Source organism: Telmatherina bonti (genome assembly GCF_933228915.1).
Source record: "Telmatherina bonti genome assembly, chromosome: 21".
Classification (NCBI taxonomy): domain Eukaryota; kingdom Metazoa; phylum Chordata; class Actinopteri; order Atheriniformes; family Telmatherinidae; genus Telmatherina; species Telmatherina bonti.
Window position 1 is genome coordinate 29,041,942 of NC_136630.1, and position 27,296 is coordinate 29,069,237.

The following is a 27,296-nucleotide window of genomic DNA, read 5'->3' on the forward strand; positions in this document are numbered from 1 at the left end:
CAAGCTGTTCCTGGTCTTGTTCATGTTCAAGTCCCACCACTGAAAAGACGTATCAGCGCTGGAGGGCAGCATCAGGACCAGCTTTGCAATTGTTGCAAGTTTCTGGAACAGTCTTGCTTCAAATACCTGTGAGAAATTAACAAAGAATACAGTAGAAATAAGCTCTCAAGTGTCACAGTTTTCTGGGTTTTTTTTTTTTTCTCATTTTCATTTTGGAGAGAGAAGTATAAGTTAATGCATAGTTTTTTTTAGTCTATCAAGATAAATTAAAGCATCTCCATGCTTCTTTAAAAATGTATATAGACATTAAAAGCAGCATACAGATGTATGATGATGATGTCTTAATAGACTAAATAAACTTTTAAATCAAATTTTCCACCAGTACCACAAAGGTGTGGTTTGTTAGCAGAGTCCAGCTCCCACAAAATGGATTGCAGTACCACAAAGGTGTGGTACTTTGTGGTTGTTAGCACCACAAAGGTGTGGTACTGCAATCCATTTTGTGGGAGCTGGACTCTGCTAACAACCAGCTTTTTTTGGGAAACATTTGTCATGTATGTATCCCTATATGGCCGGAGTTGAAAAGAGGTCTCACAATAGGTTGAATTACTAACTAACGAACAACTAAAAGCCTGTACCAGAGGGTCCATGCAGGCTCATTATTTAACAGGTCAGATAAAAAATAAGAACCAAGACCATAAAGACATTTACGAACAGAATAACTAAAATATACAACTAAAAAAAAACCTTAAAAATAATCCTGACTGAAGTTTATTTGAGTCCCTAAAAGAATACAGTGTGGCAGGTAACCATGAAGATGTCATTTAAAGTTATATACATCCATTAATCATATAAAATAAATGTGTTAATAAATAGCATAAATCGTCCTTGTCTTGTATTTGTCATATGAGAGGACTGACTCTGCCCTGGCACAGAATATACAGTCTGTTCTGTCCTGAAATGAGCTTCAACTGCAGCTTCTGGTTCTGCAGACTGGGAGAACAAAGTTAAGTTAACATCTGCAGCAATTTACTAATTAAACATTTAATTGTCAAAATAAATTTTACAAAATGTTCTAAATGCATTTAAAATGTTTAAAATGCATTTAAAAAGCAAAAGTTATTGAAATAGGGCACACATACCTGAAAAGTGGGAAACCGCTGACAGAGACGTCTCGTGCTGCTCAGTCTGGGACGCACGTCAGGTCGCGTGCTGCGCGCATCCGCCATGTGTTTGTAGCCTGTACCTCTCTCAGTATCTGCAGGTATTATTTATCGATCATGAGTCTTTTTCAGGCTCAATAGATAGATCAAAGATAACTCAGCTGTCAAATAACTCAATCTGTTGGTTTCCTTATATAGGCTATTATTAATTGGCTTTCTTTAGGTTTTTTTTTTGTTTGTTTTGTTTTTTCCTGTCTGTAAAGCGTCTTGAGATGGCATTGCCGTGATTTGACGCTATATAAATAAAGTAGAATTGAACCGAATTGAATTCAAAACCGTTTTAACATAAGCAAAATGAAAAAAAAAAATCTTGGTGCGTTTTTCAGCGTGATTTTTTTTTTTTTTTTTTTTTTTCCAGCGTGAGATATTGGTGTGTGGCGTGAGAGCGTGTGAAGTCACGCAAATGCGCGAGTATCACGACCAATGCGTGATAGTTGGCGGCTCTGTAACCGTTACGGTATTAGTGCATATTACATCTACCTAGCTTATTTTATATAAATGGTTTATCGGTTTTTATTGCTGCTGTATTTTATTACAACCTTTAAAATTTTTTTTTACTATTTTTAAATGAAGGTTTAAGGATTTTCTTATTTAGTTTTTACATATTTTTAGGCTGCGTTGGACCGGGACTTCCTAACTTTCCCCCCCTAATGGCGCCTCTCTCCGGAATGTCAAATCAAACCTCTTTCCAGTCAAAATGGCCAACAAGTATGCAAAATGAAACATCAGTGACAGATGTTCATTATTATTCTTCATAAAATCATTTTATGTGTTCATATGTGTTTAAATCATACAGTAAAAGTTTTATTGAGTAACACCATATCCAGTTGGCGGCAGTGTCCGCCATTTTGAAACACGGAAAACCGTAGAAGAAGAAACAGCGGAAGAATAACAACGGGACCTCAACATGGCGGCGGATAATGATGTGTGTAACTCAGCTAAACATCACAAGTATGCACATTTACCAATAGATAAATAAAGCTGTGTCACATGTCAGGATGTTTCTCTCTTACAGCTCGAATCAGAAGTTTTTGAGATCACAGATTTCACCACCGCATCGGAATGGGAAAGGTAAGAAAAGCTGCTGAGATGGTTTTATTCACTTCTAATTAATCTTAATCTGTTTTATATCTGCAGAAAGAAAAGCAGAGATGGTTTTAATTCACTTCTAATTCACCCAAAATCTGTTTCATTTCTGCAGAAATGTTCTATCTCTCCGTTTCTTCAGATATACCCTGACTTTCATTTCTGTATGTTTTCCTTTGATATTTATAACAAGATAACTGAAACAACAGTTCAGCTGATAACAAGCTGGATGCTCCAGCTCCTCTTTAGTCTGCAGGACACGCCGTCCATGCTGTCCACAAACTATTCCACATCTTCATCCAGGTTTCCACTCAGAACATTTTAAATGAGCTTTGGTCCAGAGAAGACGGCGCGTGTTTCTGGATCCTCTTCACATATGATGGAGCTTTAACCTGCATGTGTGGATTTCAGGATGAACTGGGTTCACACTGGTTTCTGGAAGCTTCCTGAGTCCATGCACAGGTTTCCAGTAGAGAATCATGACTGCTTTTACTGCAGAAGATCACCAGCAACCAGTCTTGTCCCGCGCATACAGAGATTCCTTCAGATTCTCTGAATCTTGATGATGTTCTACACTGTAGACGGAGGATCTTCAGAGTCTGAGGAACAATTTACTGAAATTATCCCACAACTTTTAGACCCAGTTTGTCTCAGACTGGTGAAGCTCTGTCCATCGTTCCATCTGAGAGACTCTGCCTCTCTGAAATGCTCCTTTTATACCCAGTCATGTTACTGACCTGTTGCCAGTTAAACCAGTCATGTTACTGACCTGTTCCCAGTTAAACCAGTCATGTTACTGACCTGTTCCCAGTTAAACCAGTCATGTTACTGACCTGTTCCCAGTTAAACCAGTCATGTTACTGACCTGTTCCCAGTTAAACCAGTCATGCTACTGACCTGTTCCCAGTTCGGTTGTTATTGCAAAGCTAAGACCGATAGTGTCTCAGAAAGAGCTGGAAATGTGTGTCCTCACGATGAGACGACTGCAGCAGCTTATTTACCTGCCTTAACATGAAAGCAACCCTGGCTCGTCTTCAGACGGGGCAAAACTCAGCAGCGAGACTTCTGACTGGAACCAGCAGAAGAACACACATCACCCCTGTGTTAAAGTCTCTTCACTGGCTTCATGTTGAATATCGTATTGGTTTTAAAATCCTGGTCCTTACTTTCTGAGCCCTACATGGACAAGCCCTACAGTCTGGCTCGAAGTCTAAGGTCGACCGGGAAACACCTGTTGATGGTCCCACAAACCCGTTTTAAAACCCGGGGAGACCGTTCTAATCAAGCTGTCGCTCCCCGTCTCTGGAACGAGCTTCCCCAGGATCTGCGCTCTCTGGATTCAGAAATGCTTTTAAAAAATCTTAGATCTGATCTGATCTTAGTTTTCCAGCCTTTTGTCGTTCCTGTTCCATCTCTGTTGTAACCAAAACCCAAAAAGTAGCATCGGATTGGAAGTTTCAGGGAAATTTCCAGCGATCTGGAGGTGAATGGAGTGCTCAGCCGCTGTGCAGCAGATGGTTGCGTTCCTCTCTGCAGTGTTTGTGCTTCAGGATTCCTGTTTGTGTTGAAGTCAGTGATGACCTGATTATCTGAGGTTTATATGACTGAATGTCTGACGTATGCTGGAAGGTTTGTGTCCAGAGTGGAGGAAGTGCTCAGTGACTGGAAACTGACTGAAAGCTCTGTGGGAAAACCAGAAAAGGTAATCAGCTTTTCTTACTGATCTGGGACCAGTTCGGCTGATTCTGCGTCGTTACTGACGACCGTTCTGTTGCCTTATTGGAACGCAGGGTGAATACACCAGTGGAACATGGGGAGAAGAGTCGAAGGACATCAGCTTTGCAGACTTCAAGTTCTTCATCACGCACTTCTTTCTGAAACAAGAGAGTAAGAAGGACGACGGCAAGGACAAGCCGGAGGAAGGTACGGCTTCCTGTTACACCCCCCCCCTTCAACAGGTTTTGAGCATCTCTATCAGAAAATCTTCCTGTGGAGTGAAATCCGCCTCCTGAACATCAGCCGTGTGAAACAGCTGTAGATGGAGACCCGTCATGTTTCTGCAGCGTTGGACTGAGACGTGTCTGACGCAGCCGTTCTCCTTGCAGATGCTCTTCCTTCGGCGATGCAGGACCTGCTGTGTATGAACAACGACTTCCCTCCCCGAGCCCACTGCCTGGTCAGATGGTGAGGAATGAGTCACTGCTCTGAGCTGCCTGGAGGTCAGAGGAAACACGTTTTCAGGCTCTCTGTCTTCTGCTTGGACAGGTACGGCATTCGGGAATTTGTGGTCATCAGTCCGGGAGCGAACTGCGAGGCCATCATCAGCGAGTCCAAATGTAATCTGCTCCTCAGCTCCGTCTCCATCTCGCTGGCCAACAGTGGCTGGTGAGTCCCTTCCAGCTCTCCACACTGGATCCAAGTCTTTTGCTTTATGTTGATTCATAAACGACTCAGGCGACACGACAGCAGTCCCGGTAAGATAAGGTCATCCCATCCGCGGCGGCAAATACGTTGCTGTGTAAAGGCTCACATGGCAAACATACGACTTGCGACAAGAATCATTTATGCATCCAAATATTAAAGCTGGAGGAGGGAATGTTGCTCAGAGACATGTTACTCTGGGTGAAGTGGTTCCTCGTCCTGATAGTAGGCTATACTTCTGTTATCATGAACAATGAGAAATATAGTTGGAGTCGTTCATTTCTTATATTTCGTAATCTTCTTCTCCCGGCTCCCCTCCTCCCCCTCCAGCAGCGCATACCTGATAGCCACACCCTGCATATAAACAGCGTGTTAGGATGAAAATACAAAGTAGTGAAGAAGAAACTCGGAAGGCAAACATGGCTGAGAAAATGCAGGAAGGATTTCCCGACCCGGCTCGGTTTATTTGCCTCCTCCTGCTAAACAGCCGAGAAAGAGAAAATTGTTGGCGGAAAAAGCTGCAATAAAAAAACCTTGGATCAAGGAGCAGAACCAGAGGAGGACCAAGCAGCAACCTCCGGCGGTTAAAAGTGAAGCCTATGCGGAAGTGCATAAAACTGCAGTTCCCCCTTCATCCACTAGGGGCTGCAAAACAGAGCAAATCCCCCATAGACTCTCATGTTAAAAAGACCAACTTCACAGCAGAAATAAACATGTTTACAGCCTGGTTCAAAAATCCATTTTCGGTTTATAGGTCAGGTTTACCTTCATGACAACTGTGGGGGGAGTGAATTTTTTTCTAACTCGCCCATTTAAAATGTAAATTCCGAAGTTCCGAAAATTTAGGGGCGTGTCCTTTTGATTGACAGGTACCCGATCTCCGGCTTCAAATAAGAAGAACATAGAACAACCGCGGTTTTTAGCCGGTTAACAACGTGACTTAGCTTTAGCCCGCTTACCTCCATTAGCTGGTTAGCTCCTGTTATCTCCAGGTTAGCTCGGTTAGCTTTTAGCTACAGAAAGCCCGGAGTTCGCTCGATGTCAATCATCCACCATGACGCTCACGGCCCCCCTCTCAGCTCCACCTCTTTGCACATATTTGTATTTTCCGGGCGAGACGACGCACATGACGCTGCCAACATGGCGACGTTTGGAACCGCCCACCGGGCTTCAAATCAGCTCTTCAGAAACCTATGGTTGACGTCACTTAGGCTCTGCCCATCTCTTTATATACAGTCTATGTGAAGGAGCCAAGACGGGGGAGGAGCAAAACTATAGGGGGAGGGGCCAATATAGGGGGAGGAACAAAACCAAAAGGGGAGGGGCCAAGACAGGACACTAGCGCCCCAACATTACCTACCGCAGCTTTAATCTGAAGATTTATCATATAAAGTCTTATAAGGAAATCTTATTAAAACTAAAACACGTAAAAGTCTGGTTTGGTTTTGATGGTTTTCTGATCCAAACTGTTTCTAGTTCCTGGATTAAAAATGAATTTTTTAAATCATCATTCATTTGATGAATTATCCAGTCATGTGAACGGCTCCTCCAGGTTTGGTTTCCTTCGCAGAGCTGTAAATCCACCTGCAGTCAGGATGGTTGCTGTGTGATGAAATGACCCGCTGCTGAGGTGCGACCAGGTTAACGTCTCCATTTCAGCTAAAACTACAACATGAAGAAGTTTTTAACTCTTTAGCTGTTTTAGTCTACATCAAGGCTCTAAGTCCGTACGGACCAGCCAGCAGCAGCTTTACCTGATCTGCATCCATAGACGGTGGCCAGAAAAAGCCACTGGATTTTCCACCTTTCCAAAAACGAGTCTGAATATTCGCCAAAGAACCGCAGAGTCACGAAGTTCCCACCCTGTAAGTTACCGGATTCTTCCAAACAGTCAGAAAGCACTGCTCCAGTTTTACCTGCACCTGAACGTGGTATTTGGAGCCTGCCATGGGATTTACTAACCTGTGATAGAAGTGTATAAAGTAGAAGTAGAAAGTAGAAGTCCTGTCCGGCAGCTCTTTCCAACCAGTTTCTTAACTAGGTGCATTTAATCAGCTCATTTCCACAGCAAGGTAGATGAGCCTGTTAGTGAAAACACCTGTTCTGAATGCAGCAGTAGATCCTAAAACATGGCAGGACTTCGACTTCTTTTTTACTTCTACTTCTACTTTATACCTCTGGATCTGGACTGGGATAAAAAGCTTCAGACAGGATTCAGAGCTCCATAGAAAGAAGGAAGTCCTGAAGGAAGGAGAAGCACGTCGGAGCTGTTTTTTACAGTCATTAGTGACGCTCTTTATGCTGCAAAACTCTTTTCCTGTTTGCGTTTATGGAATACGTGTCTGATGGGGAGAGTTTCCTCCACTGGGAACCAGAACTTACTGGGATTCAGTTGGTGTGTCTGGATGGAGCAACTTGCAGCTGCTGTTAAACTGAAGTAACGCCATCTCTCTTGTTTTCCAGTCAGGTCCCCGTGTTTGTCCAGATGCAGCAGAAGTGGAGGCGGATTTATGCCGGAGAGTGCCAAGGACCAGGTGTACGCACGGACTTTGAGATGGTCCACCTCCGCAAGGTGCCGAGCCAGTACAACCACCTGTCTGGCCTTCTGGACATCTTCAAATCGAAGATAGTAAGTTCTGTCACCAAAAGTTCAACATGTAGCGTTTATTCAGAGACTCCAGATGGTAAATGATCCATGATAACACCATTATTTATCACATCACCATCACTACCATGTTGCTAAGAGACCTCTATGTTCACCTGGACATGATGATGAAGACAATTCCTGTCAGACTTTCCACCAATCAGAGAGCTTAAACTGAAAGTAAAGTCCAATCAGAAGCAGCCAAAGATCAACAGGTGATAAGAGAAGGAAAATAATGATCCTCTATGGCTGGAATAAAGCCAGAATAAAAGTATGTTTAGTCACGGTAGGGCACGGTAGAGTTGGAGTTGGTTTGAGGAAAATAGGTAAACAGTGGCACAAAGAACAGTTTTTATTTATATCTATTGATACATTTATTTTACATAATTTTATCCTCGTAATCTGACATCTGAGGATGTAAACATCACATCTGCATGGAAACATCAGCTGAAACTGACGTAATGTCCAATCAGGAGCAGCCAAAGATCAACAAGTGATGAGAAAATAATGGAGCTCTGTGGCTGGAATATGGAAGGGATATGAATAATATTGCGAGCAGACATGATTTATAGGGCTGTGACGAGACGCTTTTGTCCCGATTCAAGTCGACTCCGATTTTTTTTGGGTGCCGATTCGATTTAAATTGCGATTCTCACAATTTTTGGATGATTTTTGTAGATTAAAAACAAAAGAAATGCATGAAACTTTTTTTTTTACTCATCATTGTCCTTCATTTTAGTGAGGAAAAAACAACACAGTAGCCAGATCATCATTCTGCTGCTATAATCCCCAAGAAGTCAAGTTAAAAGATCAATAAAAACAATAAAAATGAATTTTGTTATGGATTATTTTTATTTATTTGGGGGGAAAAAAATCTAAGAATTGTGAAGCAAAAAAAATCCAGATTTTCAATTTTTTTAATTTAATTAAAATTATTTATATTTAATGTAAAGTTGGTTTGGTGTTTTTCTGCCACTAGGGGGCAGTAGTCACAGATGTGTGACGACTTCTGGTTGCTATGGTAAAGACTGCTCCGTGTGGACAAAGATCTGCTTTGGGATCTGCTAAGAGTCTGGGCTCTCACCAGTTCCTGGGGCCTCCCAGTCCTGACTGGGGCCTCCCAGCACCGACTGGGGCCTCCCAGCACTAACCAGTGTCTGCCGGGTTAGAATCTCTGTTCCAACCCTTCCTCTGTCCATCAGAACCGTGTTCAGGTCCTGAGCGGAGACAGGGCTGTCCTGGTTCCAGATGCTGTGACTAAAACAGCTGAATGACAGCAGATGCCAGGAAGCCGGTTAACTTTGTTTTCCTCTGACCAGGGGTGTAACCTGCTCCCTCTGCCTCCGGTCGGCATCGCCATCCGCTTCACGTATATCCTCCAGGATTGGGCGCAGCACTCGTGGCCACAGCAGCCTCCAGGTGGGAAGACGACGTGGCAGATCTCCACTTCACACTGTTTTCTCTGCGCCTGTTGTTGTTGCAGACATTCAGGAGAAGAAACCGACCTGGTGGCCAACAGACTTCTCTGATTTATCTAGTTCTGTTCCAACTACAACACATTTTCCTCTCACTTTCTGTCATTTCTGTCTCATATCTCATGTATTTATAAAAATGGAGAATTGATTGCTCATCTTTAACCCATACATTTCAGCCAGAAAACATATTTTCATGCATTTCCTTTAAATCCGACGTTTTATTCCTGCTGTAGTTCCTGCATGACGTAGTTACCACTTCCTGCCTGCAGGTGGCAGCGTTGCACTTCAGATAAGACAGAAACACTTTGAAAACATTTCTGAAAGCAGACGGCGCTGCTGTGAAATCAGAGAATACAAGTTAAAGCACCACAGAAGAAGAATTGTCTCCTGCAGCTAAACCAGATGAGCGACGCTGAAGCAGGAAAGGTGTGCGATCAGTAAACACACTGCGGTTGTTTCTTTCAGACTTTGACGCCCTCCTCGGGGGGGAGGTGGGAGGGGTGGAGTTCGGAAACCTCCCGTTTGGAGCCTGCGAGGAGCCAATCAGGTGAGAAGATGGAGGTCAGATGACAGCAGGTTGGAATAATCCTTCGCTTCCAGCAGAAGTCCAGGTTTTCCTGTGTGAACAAGCTAAACTGGCGTTATGGCGTCTCCTGGGCCGTCTGTGGAGAATATGATGATGGGGGGGGGGGTGTCTGGACTTTCTGAGACAATTTGGGCTGCTGGTCGTCTCCACAGCAGCTCGCTGAGGTCGTCATGGTGATGGTCCACTGCACTGATCTCTTCCTGTACAGCAGCTGATTCAAGTTCGAACACCGAACCGGGGCCTGTAGCTGCCCGCTCTTCCCCCTGAGCCATTCTGGTCTCAGGGAGCGTCCAGACTGCTGCTGGTTGGTTTAAACCGACCGGTTCGTTTCTGAGGACAGCAAGACTCGTTGGGCGCCGTATGAAGAGTAGCAGACTCTGGTCCACCTGGAAGCCGGCGGTCCGGGTTCGCTTGCAAACGGGTTATCCAGAATCCAGACCAAACAGAAACCATCGTTCGTCATCGGCCAACTGCAGAAAAGCACAAAGAAGAAGGAGGAGGAGGAAGCGATGCAGATGAGTGTTTGTTAGGAGGAAAAACAAAACCAACAACGTGTTCAGAAAACTGGTGTTCACAGTCCTGCATGGGTCCAGATTTACCGACCCGAACCCGCCCAGATGCATTAGAACAGGGGTGCCCAAGTCCGGTCCTGGAGATCTACCATCCTGCTGGTTTTAGGTGCAACCCTTCTCCAACACACCTGAATCAAATCAGTGGTTCGTTAGCAGGCCTCTGCAGAGCTGTGCTGGACAGGGGTTGTATCTAAAGGTTGCAGGATGGTGGATCTCCAGGACTACACTTGGGCACCCCTGCATTAGGATGACCAAACCCGACCCGTTGACGTTTCCTGTTGCAGTTTGGACCCGACTGGCACGTTAACACCTTAAGTAGCTGTAAGTCCACATCGTCCTAACCTAACCCTACAAGACGACATGTATCATGTTAACACTCGGTGGTGGCGAGACCGGCTGCTGTAGCTGGCGTGTGAGGACTCGCCACGCGGCACTTCGGGAGATGGAGCACGTATGACCGCCTGCTGCTGCTCCGTCCGGTCGCAGGTTGTGACCTCACCTGCTGCCTCAACGTCTCCTCCTGAAGGAGGAGCTCCATGTGCACGATGAAACGGATCATGTATGGACTACGGACGCACCGATCCACTTGTTGGGAATTCCGATCCGATACCGATATCTGAAACTTGAATATCTGCCGATACCAGATCTATCTATGTGAACATTATTATGATTATTATTGCTGTTATAACTGTAAGATTTCATTAGGTTGTAATAAATGACCCATCCTTTCTGAAGTTACGTCACCAATACAAATAAAATAACATTACTGATCTAACAAGTTCAACAAGTTTCATTCTGGTTAGTCACATTTTACCTAAATACAACTATAAATGTTTGGTTTTAAACAAAGATCTGGCTTTTAGTGGAACAAAAAATGTCACATTTTAACATTCAAGGCATTTATTTCTTTTAAAACACGTCTGAAGCATCAAACACATCTGTGCTGGCTGGACTAGTGTGGTCTCGGTACATTTTTATTAATACCAAGTCCGAGTACACACGCTTGGTGTTGAGCCGATACTGGTAACGGTATCGGTGCATCCCTAGTATGGACAGATGATGTTGAACCAGTTTGGTTGGATAAAAACCATCAGGAGGATTTTTTACCTGCTTTATTTAACATGTTTATAAATCTACAAACGTTGTCTGCTTTGTGGTTGAAGTGAGCTCCACCTCGCGACCACCTGGCCCCACCTGACGGAGGGCATCGTCGTGGACAACGACGTCTACAGGTGAGGACGCGTTGCTTCCTGCGGTCCGTGTCCCAGTTCCTGCATACTGGGATGGAACTCATGTGAGCTGATTCTCTTCTGTTCTTCATCCAACAGCGACCTCGACCCTCTCCAAGCTCCTCATTGGTCAGTTCGGGTGCGGGCAGCTGAAAACCCACAGTGTTTACTGGGTAAGTTGGGAATCTGTCCTGCTGTGTGGCGGAGCCGCGTCTCAGTGACTGGAACTAATCTGATGAACGATGAGTGGAGATGAAGCATCTCTACCACCTGCTTTGGGTCTTTATGCCAACAGGAAGTCTTAGTTCGGCTAAATCATCAACTTTCATCTCAACCATTTATTAAAAACACTGATTCTTATTATTGTTGTCCCAAGAAGAAGAAAAAGAAATATTTTTGCTCTTTTCTAAACTAAAACTTCACAGAGTTGAAACCGGATTTAAAGGGGTCCTATGATGGTATTTGGAGTTTTCTGAGCTTTCTACAGTGTTACAGTGTTGAATCCTCATCAGACATGTGAACGACACTGTTTTTTATCACCTAAATGCATGTTTGAGTTTGAGTTCCAGCACTCTCTCCGTTCGGTTTCCATGGCGACGAAAAATGCGTGGTTTTAGAGAGTTTTCTACTTTGATATCCTTGTGACGTCCCGGGGGATAAGGTTCGGTGATTGGTTACCTTCTACTGGTTAACAAGGGCATGTACAAATACATCAGGCGGGTGGAAAACGTGGGATAAAGTTATTTCCAACGATGGCTGGAGAGTTTACCAAAGAGAGACATCCTGCTGCATTCGTTGCTGTGGGTTGCTGTTTTCCACTTCGTTTTCAGGCTCTGATTCAGGTTCCAACATGTAGGGCTGGATGCTATGTGTTGACATTGTATTTTGTTTTTTTATTGAGTTCATATGAGCCTAATCCTTCTGTTTATGAGATGTTACAATGACGGCGAAAGCAGGTGTGGTGCGCGCTCCCGATGTAGTGCAGTGGCGGGAGGCGGGGCTTAATGCGGAAGAGTCTCAATCCACTCGTTTTGTCCACAGGCTGATCTGACAGCCTACGGAGAGGGTCGGTCTGAAGTAAATAAAGCCATTTGTGACAATAACTCAATCAATCCCAGCCCTTCTGGGCTCAGAAATAAAAATAAATGAGCCTGAAATGTACATAATAGTTCCACTTTAAGCTCATCCCCAAACAGCTGTTTGCATCTGTCAGCGTGGTGACAGAACCGGGACAAGCAGATAAAACAGGTCTGAACTGGGAGACAACAATGGGTGGACTGGGACTCATGGTGTTGGAACATCCCATGTGTGGTTTCTGGGCTGATGAGAGCAGATCTTCCTCCGCTGCACCTGGAGCACCTCCCTGCAGGGACACTGAACTCATCCCGATGAGTCTCGTTCTCATCAGTCCAGACAACGTCGTCCCAGGAGTTCGGAGGCTCGTCTCCGTCCCGTTTGGCACATTGGAAGCAGCCTGCTTTGTGGCGTTGCCGTAGTAACAGTATTCCTGTCCCTCTTCATCCCTGGCGTCACCTGAAGCTGTATTTTGGGCTTTTCTTTGCATCCTGGAGGATTTCCTGGCTGAAATGTCTCTCTGGTCCTCCACGCTGCTTTGTGTCAACACCGTCCCTCACGCTCCACTTCCTAATCAGTCTGATCACTGCGGACTGGTTTTTCCCAAATCCCTCCACCTATTTTTATCTCCTTCTCATTTTATTCCTGCTTTGCTTTTATTGGTCGGGATCCAGAAACATAAGTGCAGCAGGTGTCTGTAAGGAGAGCAGAAACTCAGCGACTTTTATCAGACTAGTTACAGAAGACAGGTGAGGACGTTCACCTTCAGCAGATACATGAACGGACGTGGATCGGCTGGTTTGGATTTTATCCGACCAGAACTTCCAGCGTATGTAAAGTTCTGATGGTTGGGTCGTTCCTGTTGTCATCGGGGTTTAAAAAGCAAAGTGGACTGATGGTAAACAGCTTCAGACGACCGCGAACCAGGAATAAAAATCTCTAAAAATCATTGAAGTTCCAGTAAATCTCTGCAGCTTTTCCCGAGAAAGGAATAAAATGTGGATCCGGAATAAAAAAGAATCTTTTCCTGCTTGTTTCTCATCTGTCTGGAGAAGTTTCAGCGTTTGGACTCATGTTTTCCATGTAGGCGACTTCCTGATGGAGTTCTTCAAGCTTTGCTGTCGGAAGGAGTCCATGGAGGACGTTTTAGGACGCGGACTGACGGAAGAAGACGGAAAAGGTGAGTTTACGTGATCCGGAAACGTTCCCGGTTCGGACCGGAACCTGCTTCATGTTCAACTCCGCCCTGCAGAATCCAACGACTTGAGCTCTGCTCTGTCCAAGCTAACGGAACCGGCGGCGCCCGTTCCCATCGCCAAGCTGTCCGTCTCCAGCATGGTGCACAGCGCCCGCAAGCGCATCCGCCGCCGCCGCCACATCGATGAGTCGCCGCTGAACAACGACGTGCTGAATTCCATCCTTCTGGTAAACACCGTCGCTGGAAACGGGTTTTATTCTGCACTTCGCACATCTGGACGGCGTTAAAACTCTCATCCAGATGATGGAAGCCAGTAAATCTGATCTGACTTGAGCCAGAAGAGTTTTCCTACTTCCGCGTGGCGACCTGTGACCATGTTCTCCTGTTTCCTGCCTCAGTATCTGTTCCCAGACGCCGCCGTGGAGAAGGACAAAACGGCTCCATCCAGTTCCAGCAGGACGGTGGAGAAGGACAAAAGCTCTGATGACGTAGGTCTACTTCTTCTGTTTCACCTGTCAGGCTACGTACTGAGCAGAGGATGAACAGATTCCGTGCTGCAAGGCCTGGTCTGTCCAGGAATCACCACGTGTGTTACGGTGCCAGAGTAAAGTCATGTTGGAGCCAGTAAAGTGCTACCTAACGAGTAAACGTGTCGTAAGACACTAAATACTGCATGTAAAGCTTGTACCATCCTCCATCAGAAGCAACAACTGAGTTCTTGTTCTCCAGGCTGCAAGAACAAGAAAAAACTTATTTTCCGTCAGGTCCATCCATGGGGGGGGGTCTGCTTTATGTGCCATGAACCCGGTTGTTACCTCCACCAGGTCATGTTTTTCCCGCCGTCTTTGTGTTCAGGATAACTCAAAAGGTTATAAAAATATCCAGAGTTGTTGGAAATGTGAAAATGAAGAACTGATTAAATTCTGGTGGTGATCCGGATCACCGTTTGGATCCAGGAATGTTTTAAAAGGGTTCTTTAACATTGTGAACATTTCCGCTCTCCGAGTGCTTTTTTTTTTTTTTTTTTTTTTTTTTTCCATCTTGTCCAGCGTTTAAGCAGCAGAATGATGGTCTGGATGCTGTTCTGCTGATCAAATTTACTTTGCCAAGGGGAGAATTACTGGTATGATGATCATCTTGATTTTCTGGATTTTTATTTTATTTTTTAAATTTATTTTGTATGATTTTAATGCAGAGTTTCTACTGCTGGACCGGAGAGGATAGAAGAGAGACAGAAAGACAAAGAGAAAGAAAACACCTCTGAGTGCTTTTTTAGTCTCATATTTAATGAGCAACTTCGTCTGCGGCGGGGCGGGTCGTGCACGCGGCGGGGCGGGTCGTGCGCGCGGCGGGGCGGGTCGTGCACGCGGCTGGGTCCGAGTGTTTTCATGTAAAAATGTTGGTACTTTCTCACCACCTCGATCAGCTGTTTTATCAAAACAATCCGTTTTACCTGCAACAGTAAAAACGCGTAGCAGCGACTCCGCTTCATGATTTCTCCGTTTTAACCACGCTCACCTCACATGTCCGACCAATCACACGATACTTCTCGGACTCCGCCAGCCCGATGTGTCGAGAACTGTCTTCAATCACGCCCGCGAGAACAAAATGACGTCATTTTCTTCTCGGAACCTCGAGAACAAGAAGAAAGTTCTGGCTTCTGGTGGAGGATGGAACAAGCTTCAGGAAGGTCTGTTGTGTGGTCACGTCTCCTGAGCCCTAACCCCTCCCCCACCAGAACCTGTTCCTCCAGCTGAAGTCGGCTCCGGCTGATAGTCTGACCCATCGGCTGGCCTTGTGTCTGTGTCTGGTTAACTACAACCACGGTGGCCTGCCAGCTGTGGCCCACCTCTGGCAGGAGTTCGTCCTGGAGCTGCGGTACCGATGGGAGAACAACTACCTCGTGTACGGGTCGGTGCAACTCTCCGAATGAGTCCCTGTACGATAGACACTGTATTCATCCCGTCTGCTCTGCACCAGGTTGGACGGTGGACCTCCCGACCTCCGCTGCTGCCTCCTGCATCAGAAGTTCCAGGTGAGTCATGTCTGCTGAAACTGCAGCGTCCAGGTGGCGGCGACTAGAAAGCAGATTTCTCTGAACAGATGCTGAACTGCTGCATCGAGAGGAAGAGGGCCAGAGACGAAGCTCGCAAAGAGAAGGACCACAAACATCCAGAGTCCTCCTCAGCCAGAGAGGTTTCTCCTGGAAAGTCCTGGGAATCCTGGAGCGACAGCGATGAGGAGTTCTTCGAGTGTCTGAGCGATCAGGGGGAGACGGAGCCTCCTGAAGGGGGGAAGGAGGGCGGGAGAGTTAAAGCAGAAGGCCGACTGCATCCCTACAACAACATGACTCTGCTCAACTCTGCAGAACTGCTCTATGTTCCCGTCACACAGGTACCAGCCTCCACTTCCTGTTCAGCTCCCTGTAAACAGGAAGTAGAACTCCAACCTGCATGCAGAACTGCTCTATGGCTGTTCCTCAATTCAGGTTCTACACACTTCCAAGTACGGATTTGTCGGCTGCATGCGTCATCATGGCGCCAAGTGCCGTCTCAATTCAAAGCCTCCTTCAAATCCGCCCTTCGTTTGGCTCCAGACTAGCTGGAGAGACAAGAGATGTATCCTAACCACCATCTCCTATCCCAGAATCCATTGCTCTCCTGTTAAAAAAGAATGAGCAGCAGAGCGCTGGTGTAGGTACCACACCAGCCAGACCGTTTATTTATTTTTATGTATAAACACACATATTTGTGTCCAAGAACCACAAATGAATTTCATTCCAGTCGTCCTCAGATGTCTCCGCCCCCTTTCATTAAAGAAAAGGTTGAATTTATTACAGTCACTTAACTGGAGACTGAAATAATGAACAATAATTAAAATATGTTAAATTATAATTCAGTAATATAAGACACTGTTTTGTCATTTAATTGATTTAAAGAAAAAAAACACGAATTGGTCCTGGACAAATTAGAGCACTTTTCTGTTGAACAGTGGGACAAAATACCTGTCAACAGGTGCAGAAGTCTGACTGAGGAACAGAAAACACCTGACTGGAGTGGAAAAATCAAAGGATTTTTAAATATATATATATATATATATATATATATATATATATATATATTAGTTTGAGTGAAGTAACATGTATAATTTTAGCATATTGGTTTGCTTTTTAAAAAATATTTCTATTGAACCAGAATTAGAAAATAATTTAATGATTTTCATGAAACTTTTATTTATCATAACTTTAGTAAATTTCAGCTTATTTCCCAGGCAGCTGTTTTCTCCTTCTTTAATGGGAGGGTATGAATACATATGAGGACGACTGTATATGTGTCTAACAAGGATTATTTTCCACTGAAGTTAACGTCAGATTGACAGGATGAGCTGTCAGCCAGAGCAGAGCTCGTCTAAACCGCCTCATGTTGCTCATTTACACACACGTTGTTCAGCTTTTGGTTCAGGCATCATGTTTTATGGAAAACTGTGATATTGAGGGAATATTTTATCCTTCCGACTCGATCAGGAAAAGATTTAAACCACTGCTTTTGATTGGATTGAAAAATCTTCCCAATCAGGCCGATCGACTCTGCTGAGATGTTTGCATGATTCTGATTGAACGTGTGATGCCATCTAAATGCAGCTGATATTTCTGTGAGAACTGGGAGTGATGGGACCTTACTGGTTTTCTGCCTGAAGCTTTTATACTTGTTTTGGTGGTCTTTCGTGCTGATTCTGGTTCTGCAGTACGTTATACGAGCATAGACTGTATATAAAAGATGGGCGGAGCCTCCGTGACGTCACCTGTAGGTTTCTGAAGAGCTGAATTGAAGCTCGGTGGGCGGTTCCTACCATCACCATCTTGTCAGGGGCATGCGTATCGTCTCACCCGATTTATACAAATATGGGCAAAAAAGTGGAGCTGAGAGGGGGGTTTTGAGTGTCATGGTGGTGATTGACATGGAGTGAACTCCAAGCTTTCTTCAGCTAAGAGCTAACTGAGCTAACCCGGAGCTAACAGGAGCTAATCAGCTAACGGAGGTAAGTTGTTAACCGGCTAAAAACCGCGGTTTTTCTATGTTCTTCTTACTTGAAGCGGGAGATTGGGTACCTGTCAATCAAAAGGACATGTCCCTAAATATGCAGAACTTCAAGATTAAATTACTTTAAAACGGGCGAGTTAGAAAAAAATTCACTCCCCCCACAGTTGTCATGAAGGTAAACCTGACTTATTAAACCTAAAATGGATTTTTGTACCAGGCTGTAAACATGTTTATTTTTGCTGTAACCATGTTTATTTCTGCTGTAAACATGTTTATTTCTGCTGTAAACATGCTTATTCCAGCTGTGAAGTTGGTCTTTTTAACATGGGAGTCTATGAGGATTTGCTCTGTTTTGCAGCCCCTAGTGGATGAAGGGGGAACTGCAGTTTTATGCACTTCCGCATAGGCTTCACTTTTAACCACCGGAGGCTCCGTCCATCTTTCATATGCAGTCTATGTATACGAGACACCATGACTGCACCAGTCCACAGGTTTGTCTGATGCAGCTTCAGTTGGAAACTATAAACTCAGGAAGTCTGGTGTGTTGAGGGAGGTGTGCACATGCAGCGCAACCCAAAGAGCAAATTCTGGTCCATCTCGAAACACAGGTGTCGTTTCCAGTCAGCCATATGCAGGAAGCGGACTGGGGATGAGCAGGTTTGCTGCAGGAAACTAAACAAAAGGTTTTACTGAGAGCAGAGAACCAGATCGCTGAACGTGTTTGGCCCACGTGTTTTGATTGGTCCAAATGTCGGGGCGTGTCCTCTTACGTACCTCATGATTTGGTTCTATTAGAATTCAGGCGCTACGATTCAGTTATTAAACGATGCTCCAGTTACACAAGTTTATACTCAGAAAATCCATTTCTACTGTCTTTTCTTTACATGGAACCATAAATAATCCAACACGCGTATTTTTCCATGTTGTCTCAGAATGTTTCCCTGAATCTTCAGGAAAACTGTGTCAGCAGTTGTCAGGACCAGCAGCTCCTCTAACTGGGCTGGACAGGAAGTCTCGTCTGTTCTCACCTCCATTAAAAACCAGAACACTCCCAGAATAAACTGGGACCAGACTAAACTGGGACCTGCAGAGACTTTGGACTGAACCAGAACCTGGGGATGGTCTCGTGAGGGGTCTGTGGCGTCAAGGACACCTGACCAGAACCATCTAACCTCTAACAACCATTTTACAATGATGTGTGTGTGTGTGTGTGTGTGTGTCTATCAGGAACCGGCTCCCATGACGGAGGACCAGTTGGAGGAACAATCAGAAGTTCTGGCCAAACTGGGAACATCGGCTGAAGGAACTCACCTCCGGGCTCGGATGCAGAGCGCCTGTCTGCTCTCTGACATGGAGTCCTTCAAGGTGACACAAACACACACACACACACACACACACACACACACACACACTGTTTGCTGTAAATGGAGGTTACCAGGTTGCCTCTGATTGGTCCGACAACAGATGTGATCCTCTTCAGACAAATGAAAACGGACCAAATCCCTGGAATTTAGTTTAATCTGATCCATTTTACCTCACTGGGTACGGTTACATGGTGTTTTTTTAATTCAGAATTAAATAATTGTGAATTAACGTATTCTCTTACAAGTTTACATGAAAATAATAATTCTGAATGAATGTTTACATGAAACACGTCCTGACTTGATTCCTCTTCAGAGCGGCGGGTTGGGAAGGGTTCTGATTGGACAGAGGGTGCACGTGACGTATGACGTATACCGGAAATAAAAGTTAGCTCCCTGCGTCTCATCTTTTCAGTCGTAACTTGTGAAAACTACATAATAAGTTCCAGTTTCGCCACTGTTTATTCTAAATGTGAATTAGCAGCTCAACACGAGCATACTACTTCACTTTCTGCAGCAACTGAAAATTAAGTTTTATTCCAAATAAAAATTTGCGTTAGGAATGAATTGTTTACATGGTCATCAGGTTAAAGGGTTAAAGCAGAATTAAAACTCCCATGTAAAAGTAGCAACTGAAGTATCGTCGTCATCATCATCATCATCATCATCATCATCATCCCTATCATTATTATCATTATCACCATCACTAAAATCATCATTATCATCATCATCGCTATCATCATTAAAATCATCATTATCATCACTATTATCATTATTATTATCATTTTAATCATCATCATCATCAGGTGATTCGTGTTCAGTGTTAAGGTCGGATGTCGGTTGGTTAGTTCATCTCAGATCTCTGAAAAGAGAAAAAGTTGAGTTTCATACAAGATGTCTCTAAAACTGTAAGCAGAAGAGAAGACGCCTCCAGCAGGGAGGACCCTCACACCCGCCTGCTGATGCACGTATGATTAGATATTATTGATCCTGTAGACCAGGAGATGCCACTGTTCAGCTGTGATGTAGAAAAATACGAAGAAATAAGAATGGAAAACGGTACATTGCAATAAGAATAAAACATTTAAACAAACGACGTACAAAAACATCTCATTTGGATATCTGCTGTAAAGCCCATAATTTTGCTGTGTTCAGGTCCAAGTTATTTCTGTGATGCCCAGATGCTGAAATCTAGCTACACGTTGACGTGTATAAACTTATATAAAGGTATATTATTGTAGGTTAACATGTGTAAACATATATAGATGTATGTAAACGTGCAGTTCAGGAGAAGCAGAGTTGGCTGGTTGAATCTAAAGTGATGAAAATAAAACAAAATGACCCTCTAGAACAACCGTTTCCTTCTGAGATGCTTCTATCCAGCGACTTACATCTGAGAGTGAGAACAACACAAACAAGAAACCAAACAATCTGGGACGCCGTGCTGGTCAGACTTCAGAGAGTCCAGTTCCAGGTTCCTTCCCTCCCTGCTATCGTCCCTTTGTTAAAATACGGCTGCAGTTTATTCTGGACAATCTCTCCAACTCAATCTGGTGAATGGAAGAGTTGTTCAAAGTGCGAAGATGCTGCTTGAAGAGCGGAGTCGGAGTTTGGGCAGACTCCATGTTGCTGCTGCAGGAACTAGAGCATCACACTATGATCCTAACCAGATAAATGATGTTGCTGAAGGTGATGATGATGATGATGGGGGACCCTACTTTCAGATGGCATTTCTGTCCTCTTCATCATTCGTATTGATCTGATTATTGGCTGCAGAGCCGGTCTGGAGTTCAGTTCTCTTCCCGTCTTTCAGGCAGCCAACCCCGGCTGTGTCCTGGAGGACTTCGTCCGCTGGTACTCACCCCGGGATTATGTGGAGGAGATGGCGGTGGATGAGACGGGGAACACGGTTCTGAGAGGAGAGCTGAGCGCCAGGATGAAGATCCCAGGAAACATGTGGGTGGAGGCGTGGGAGACCTCCAGGGTTACTCCTGCTCGACGCCAGAGGAGACTTTTTGACGACACTAAGGAGGCGGAGAAGGTACGCCTGGTGGTTTGTGGATGAAACGGGAAGTTCTGGGCAGTAACCCGGTCTTTGTCCTCAGGTCCTGCACTACCTGGCGCTGCAGAAACCTGCAGACCTGGCCCGGCTCCTCCTCCCCTGCCTGCTCCACGCTGCGCTCCAGAAGCTGAAACAGGAAGGTGAGTTTCTCATGACGTCAGTGATGGAGGAGCTACGTCAGCTCGGATGAAGACGAATCTCCTTTGTTTTTCCAACAGAGTCCATAGAAAACATGCCATCAGTGAGAAGAAGCATCCAGCAGGCTGCGACTCAGGCCAGCAAGCTGCTGCATCCACCCAGCTACGACTACAACAAGCTGGAGGTCAGTCAGCTCCATGGAGAGAAAGTTCATGCAGATGACTCTAAGTCCCAACAGTCAGGTCTCTCTGGGAGATAAACGTAAAACCAGATAAAACCAGAACCTCATCGGCTCTTTACTCCCAGTAGAGTAAAAATAACATGTCAGATGTTAAACAGAGACATTTTTACCATTTCAGTTGCTTCTTCTCTGCATGATGGAGCTTTAACCTGCATGTGTGGATTTCAGGATGAACTGTGTTTCTGGAATCTTCCTGACTCCATGCACTGGTTTCCAGTAGAGAATCATGTCTGCTTTTGATACAGAATTTCACCAGTATCCAGCCTTGTCCTGTACATACAGAGATTCCTTCTGATTCTCTGAATCTTTATATGATATTATATATCAGGTGGATTCCCTTCAGTCCTAAGAGGTCTGCAATCCAGCAGGTTTTCAATGTACTCCTGCTTCAACACGCCTGAATCAAATGATTCCAACAGCCTGTCAGGTTCTGCATAAAGACTTGTTCATTTCTCTGTTGGAGCAGGGAAACGTGGAAAATCTGCTGGATTCTGAACCTCATAGGAACATATTGAGTATCCCTGTAGACGGTGTGATCATCAAAGTCCCACAGTTCATTGATCCTTGAATAAGTTCATTGATTCATTGAATAAAACCTGACATGATGTTTATCTTCTACTGGGAATAAAACCTGACATGATGTTTATCTTCTACTGGGAATAAAACCTGACATGATGTTTATCTTCTACTGGGAATAAAACCTGACATGATGTTTATCTTCTACTGGGAATAAAACCTGACATGATGTTTATCTTCTACTGGGAATAAAACCTGACATGATGTTTATCTTCTACTGGGAATAAAACCTGGCATGATGTTTATCTTCTACTGGGAATAAAATCTGGCATGATGTTTATCTTCTACTGGGAATAAAATCTGACATGATGTTTATCTTCTACTGGGAATAAAACCTGACATGATGTTTATCTTCTACTGGGAATAAAACCTGGCATGATGTTTATCTTCTACTGGGAATAAAACCTGGCATGATGTTTATCTTCTACTGGGAATAAAATCTGACATGATGTTTATCTTCTACTGGGAATAAAATCTGACATGACGTTTATCTTCTACTGGGAATAAAATCTGACATGACTTTTATCTTCTACTGGGAATAAAATCTGACATGACTTTTATCTTCTACTGGGAATAAAATCTGACATGACGTTTATCTTCTACTGGGAATAAAATCTGACATGACGTTTATCTTCTACTGGGAATAAAATCTGACATGACGTTTATCTTCTCCTGGGAATAAAATCTGACTTTATGGGATTCTGGTTTTATTTACGTTTTGCTCGGCGTCCCAGCTCTCTGGGAACTGGGTTTGCAGATTGTTGTGTCTTTTCAGGTTCTGACCAGGCCTGTTCCGCCTTCACGCTTCAGAAACATTTTACTAGAGTTGATCTGAAAGATTTAAACACGTTTCTTTCTTTATGCAGGATTTCATTAATCAATTGGTTGCCATGGAGACCGTCATCACCCAAGCTCGGTCCCTCAAAACCAAGTTTACCGTCATTGAGGAAGATGAGAAAGATTCCACGACTGAGCTGGAGAGGTGAGGTTTACATTAGGACTTGCTGGTTGTTAAGGTTGCCATGACGACAGAGCCATTTTTTTTCCTTATGCACTCCGAGTCGCCACGAAGTCTGAGGTTTCTGTTGCTTTGAGGCTGACTAGAGGAGAAAATGTTGGAATAAGCCAAACGTGAGGCAGCGTAGCCAGCAGGGGGCGCTGTGTGCTCCGAGGCTTTTTGAGAAAAAACTCCCGTGACGATAAAGGACAAGAAAAATGTATCAGCTGTGTATGGTAGTGATGTCTCATGCTTTGTAGTGAATCAGAAGATATTTCTGTCCTTTTACATTCAATCCAGCTTTACTTGTAAAGCACCGCTTGACAACGATGTCGTCTCAGGAGACTTTACAGACACATCGATTCAAACATCTCTGTCATCAGGAGACTTTACAGACACATCGATTCAAACATCTCTGTCATCAGGAGACTTTACAGACACATCGATTCAAACATCTCTGTCATCAGGAGACTTTACAGACACATCGATTCAAACATCTCTGTCATCAGGAGACTTTACAGACACATCGATTCAAACATCTCTGTCATCAGGAGACTTTACAGACACATCGATTCAAACATCTCTGTCATCAGGAGACTTTACAGACACATCGATTCAAACATCTCTGTCATCAGGAGACTTTACAGACACATCGATTCAAACATCTCTGTCATCAGGAGACTTTACAGACACATCGATTCAAACATCTCTGTCATCAGGAGACTTTACAGACACATCGATTCAAACATCTCTGTCATCAGGAGACTTTACAGACACATCGATTCAAACATCTCTGTCATCAGGAGACTTTACAGACACATCGATTCAAACATCTCTGTCCTTTGTAACAAAGCAAAGTGTAAAAAACAGGTAAAAATGTGTGAAGTTATTGTTGTGGTTGGACCTACGCCTTATAAATAAATGATAATAAATAAATACATTTGAGGCGCATGGAGACCCATCCAAGATGGCGGCGCGATGAGACGTCAGCTCTAGGCAGCGTGATACGATGCGGGTCTATGTAGATATATGTCTATGGAGATATGTCTATGGAGACAGCGTGAGGAGAATGTGTGAAGGCATCATGTGGTCTTATATAGTTATGAGTGACTAATGTTTAAGTATGGGGCCGCAGTTTTAAATATTAATGAGTTGGGGGTTTTTTGGGGTTTATTTTTTTGCTGTTTTTTTGTTAATTTGTGCGATAAAAGACTTTAATTGAAATATACAATAACATTTTTTTTAAAAAGTAAGTGCACAAATGGAGGCAAATATTCTTCTGATAAAAACGCTGAACACAAAAAGTTTTAAAACACAAACCATTCATTTTAGAGAAGTAAGGGGAATATATGTGACTATCCAAAGTCAAGCGCCATTTGGGAGGCGAACTTGCCACCGCTGGGTAGGAAGCAGGAGAAACGGGGCGTGAAAGAAGATTGTTTGGTGAATTAAAACGTGCAAGTTGTGTTTTTCAGGTTTGTCAGCTCCCTGCTGGAAGAACCAGAGGTGGTGGTCGTCGGAGGAGGACAGGGGGCAGCCGGAAGAATCATCCACAGACTTTTCATCAACGCTCAGCGGGTAAAAACGCTTCATTTAACTTTTCATGCATGAATTAATAAAAAATAATTCAACATTTTTATTTAATACAGTATTTTACCTCTGCAGACATATGCAATTATACTTTTTATTTATTAGTAATTTTTAGAATTTATCATGATTTATGATTTATTTTAATGTATTCTATAAAATTTGTATAAAGTAATATATATTCATAATTATATTATGTAAATCTTGTATAAAATATAGCTGTATCATTTTCTTTTCCTATTAATCACAAAGGCAAACCTGCGTAATTACATTATGTTCAATTATATCATATTTATTTACCCTCCAGTGAGTGGAAACGTATTGGATGACTCACTAACATCCACTGAAGTGGTTTATTTACATAAATACCATCCTCATTCATGAATATGCAAGAAAAAACTTGTAATGACTGTGCAGTATGGAACAAACAGCAAATTTCAGAGTTTTAGAAAAGAAAACGGGAAAGAAAAGCCGTAGCAAATTGTCTGCAGCGACTAGAAATCCCCAAAATAACGCTACGTGGCTAGCTTGAAGAAGCTGCAGTTCTTGTAAAATCCCATCAGATGGGTGGGATTGAGGCTTTAGCACTAAACATTATTCAATAGGAACACCTGCAAATTTCAGCTGTTGTCAAAACTTAGAAATATCATTTTTATTTAAAAAAAAAAAGTCATGGAAACACAAAAATATCAGGTCATCTTGAATCTAACGGCAGAAACATGTTAAGAAGGGGTTATAAAAAACTGGATTAGTCGTTTCATTTGTTCATCCATCCATCCATCCATCAATCTGTTCATCCATCCATCAATCTGTTCATCCATCCATCCATCCATCTGTTCCTCCATTTGTTCATCCATCCGTCCATCAATCTGTTCATACATCTGTTCATCCATCCCTTCCATCCATCAATCTGTTCCACCATCCATCCATCTGTTCATCCATTCATCCATCCGTCCATTTGTTCTTCCATCCATCCGTCCATCTGTTCATCCTTCCATCCATCCATCCGTTGATCCATCCATCTGTTCCTCCATCTGTTCATCCATTCCATTCCTTCCATCCATCCATCTGTTCATCCATCATCCATCTCTTCATCTTTCCATCCATCCATCTGTTCATCCTTCCATCTGTTTGTTCTTCCATCTATCCATCCATCTGTTGATCCATCCATCTGTTCCTCCATCTGTTCATCCACTCCATTCCTTCCATCCATCCATCTGTTCATCCATCCATCCATCATCCATCTCTTCATCTTTCCATCCATCCATCTGTTCATCCTTCCATCTGTTTGTTCTTCCATCTATCCATCCATCCGTTGATCCATCCATCTGTTCCTCCATCTGTTCATCCATTCCATTCCTTCCATCCATCCATCCATCCGTCCATCCATCATCATCCATCTGTTCATCATTCCATCCATCCATCCATCCATCCATGTTCTTCTGCCCATCTTTTTATCCATTCATCAATTTTACAAACTTTAACCAAAATCTTCGTATCTTCTTCTACGAAGACGAAGGAGAAATCTGAACGAACATCTGGGCATCGACCCGTTGGATCAGCGTTTCCTGCTGTTCTGCTCATTGAAATGCAACAAAATGTTGGATGTTGTTGCTTTTTTAAAAAAATAAAATACAAATAATTTTATTAATCATGATAAATAAATAAATAAACTTGTTTTCAGCCATTTATCGTCTTAAAGCCAGCAGCGTTCCATCCGCTGAACCAGACCAGCTTCCACACCAGTCTGGTTTAGATTTAAATCCTTCATTTAGACCAGAACCGATACTAACGTCTCCATCTTCACCGAGCTGCTTGTGGTGGAAACATCTCCTCAGGTCTGGTTCATTGATCACATGTGATCATTAGGATTGATGAGTCCTCCATGTGGGAGGTTGTGTTGAAGCAGCGCTGATAAAACAAACTGAAGAAAACATCAGACACTTTGAACATTAAAGCTAAAACATACAGAGATTTCTTCCTTTTCCCTGACGTTCTGCTCCTCTTCAGGCCGCCCTCCTGCCGCCTGTGGACGACGACTTTGGGGGCGAAGGGAAGCAGTCGTTGGGGAGCAGGAAAGTCCCAGACTTCCCTCCTCCGGCGGGCCGCGAGGTCCTGCTGAGAAGCTGCGTCCCTCGTCCAGCTCCGTACTCCAAAGCTCTGCCTCAGCGGCTCTTCTGCGTGATGATGAAGGACGAGTTCAGACTGGCCGGAGCGTTTTCTTCTGACACGGCATTCTTCTGAAAAACTCAATGAGCTCGTCCTCCAGCCTTCCAGGACACGGCGGGGAGGATCCACAACTTCATTCTGCTTGTTCAGTGTTTGTGAATTATTTTTATTATTTGTGTTTGTTTCATGTCTTTAAAAAAAAATCGTAACTTTATTGTTTGTTAAACTGAACGGCTGCTGACTCATCATCAGAAATGTAAAGAAATAAAAACAAACGCTGCACTTTGAACGTGTCAAAGTTTCATTCTTTCAACTGAAAGATTAAAACTGAAGTTCTGAAAGTAAAATTCTGCCGTCAAGTTTCATCAAAACATGAATTAATTTCCCTCTCAAAGCAAAGTTTTCTGAAGTTTACATTACCTGAAGTATTTTTATTTCTCATCACATTTTGCTCCCAGTACAGGATGTACAACGGAGAGACTTATTAGCTCATCAGCTGCTGGACAGTTCTCCTGTTCCACCATCAGGATGTGGTCCAGCATGGTGGAACCTGCAAGGTCTTCCCTGAAAGAGACGTTGTCTGGATGGGAGCAGATGTTTCAGCATTGATGGAGCTT

General features: G+C 43.8%; 1 protein-coding gene across 2 annotated transcripts; it reads left to right on the forward strand.

Moving 5' to 3' along the window:
- Window positions 1–2,103: 2,103 nt before the first annotated feature.
- Window positions 2,104–26,952, forward strand: rab3gap1 (RAB3 GTPase activating protein subunit 1). Of its 2 annotated transcripts, none has more exons than XM_079260858.1 (24): window positions 2,104–2,148; window positions 2,239–2,294; window positions 3,939–4,011; window positions 4,100–4,232; window positions 4,415–4,493; window positions 4,575–4,694; window positions 7,194–7,359; window positions 8,694–8,793; window positions 9,315–9,396; window positions 11,171–11,239; window positions 11,336–11,409; window positions 13,398–13,490; window positions 13,563–13,735; window positions 13,907–13,996; window positions 15,247–15,419; window positions 15,489–15,543; window positions 15,612–15,902; window positions 18,776–18,913; window positions 20,723–20,950; window positions 21,015–21,111; window positions 21,190–21,293; window positions 22,793–22,908; window positions 24,399–24,501; window positions 26,521–26,952. In XM_079260858.1, exons 1-24 carry the CDS (start codon window positions 2,131–2,133, stop codon window positions 26,752–26,754), a joined length of 2,865 nt encoding a protein of 954 aa, XP_079116984.1. In that variant the 5' UTR covers window positions 2,104–2,130; the 3' UTR covers window positions 26,755–26,952. The 2 variants fall into 2 exon arrangements, with proteins under 2 accessions (XP_079116984.1, XP_079116985.1); XM_079260859.1 differs by having other exon boundaries at window positions 15,247–15,413.
- The last annotated feature ends 344 nt before the right edge of the window (window positions 26,953–27,296 follow it).

What these genes read in the sequence shown, in the direction of transcription:
- rab3gap1 (XM_079260858.1), top strand. An exon ending in CTGTGGGAAAACCAGAAAAG is followed by an intron (nt 4,012 to 4,099) that starts GTAATCAGCTTT and finishes ATTGGAACGCAG; the next exon opens with GGTGAATACACCAGTGGAAC. An exon ending in AAACCCACAGTGTTTACTGG is followed by an intron (nt 11,410 to 13,397) that starts GTAAGTTGGGAA and finishes TTTTCCATGTAG; the next exon opens with GCGACTTCCTGATGGAGTTC.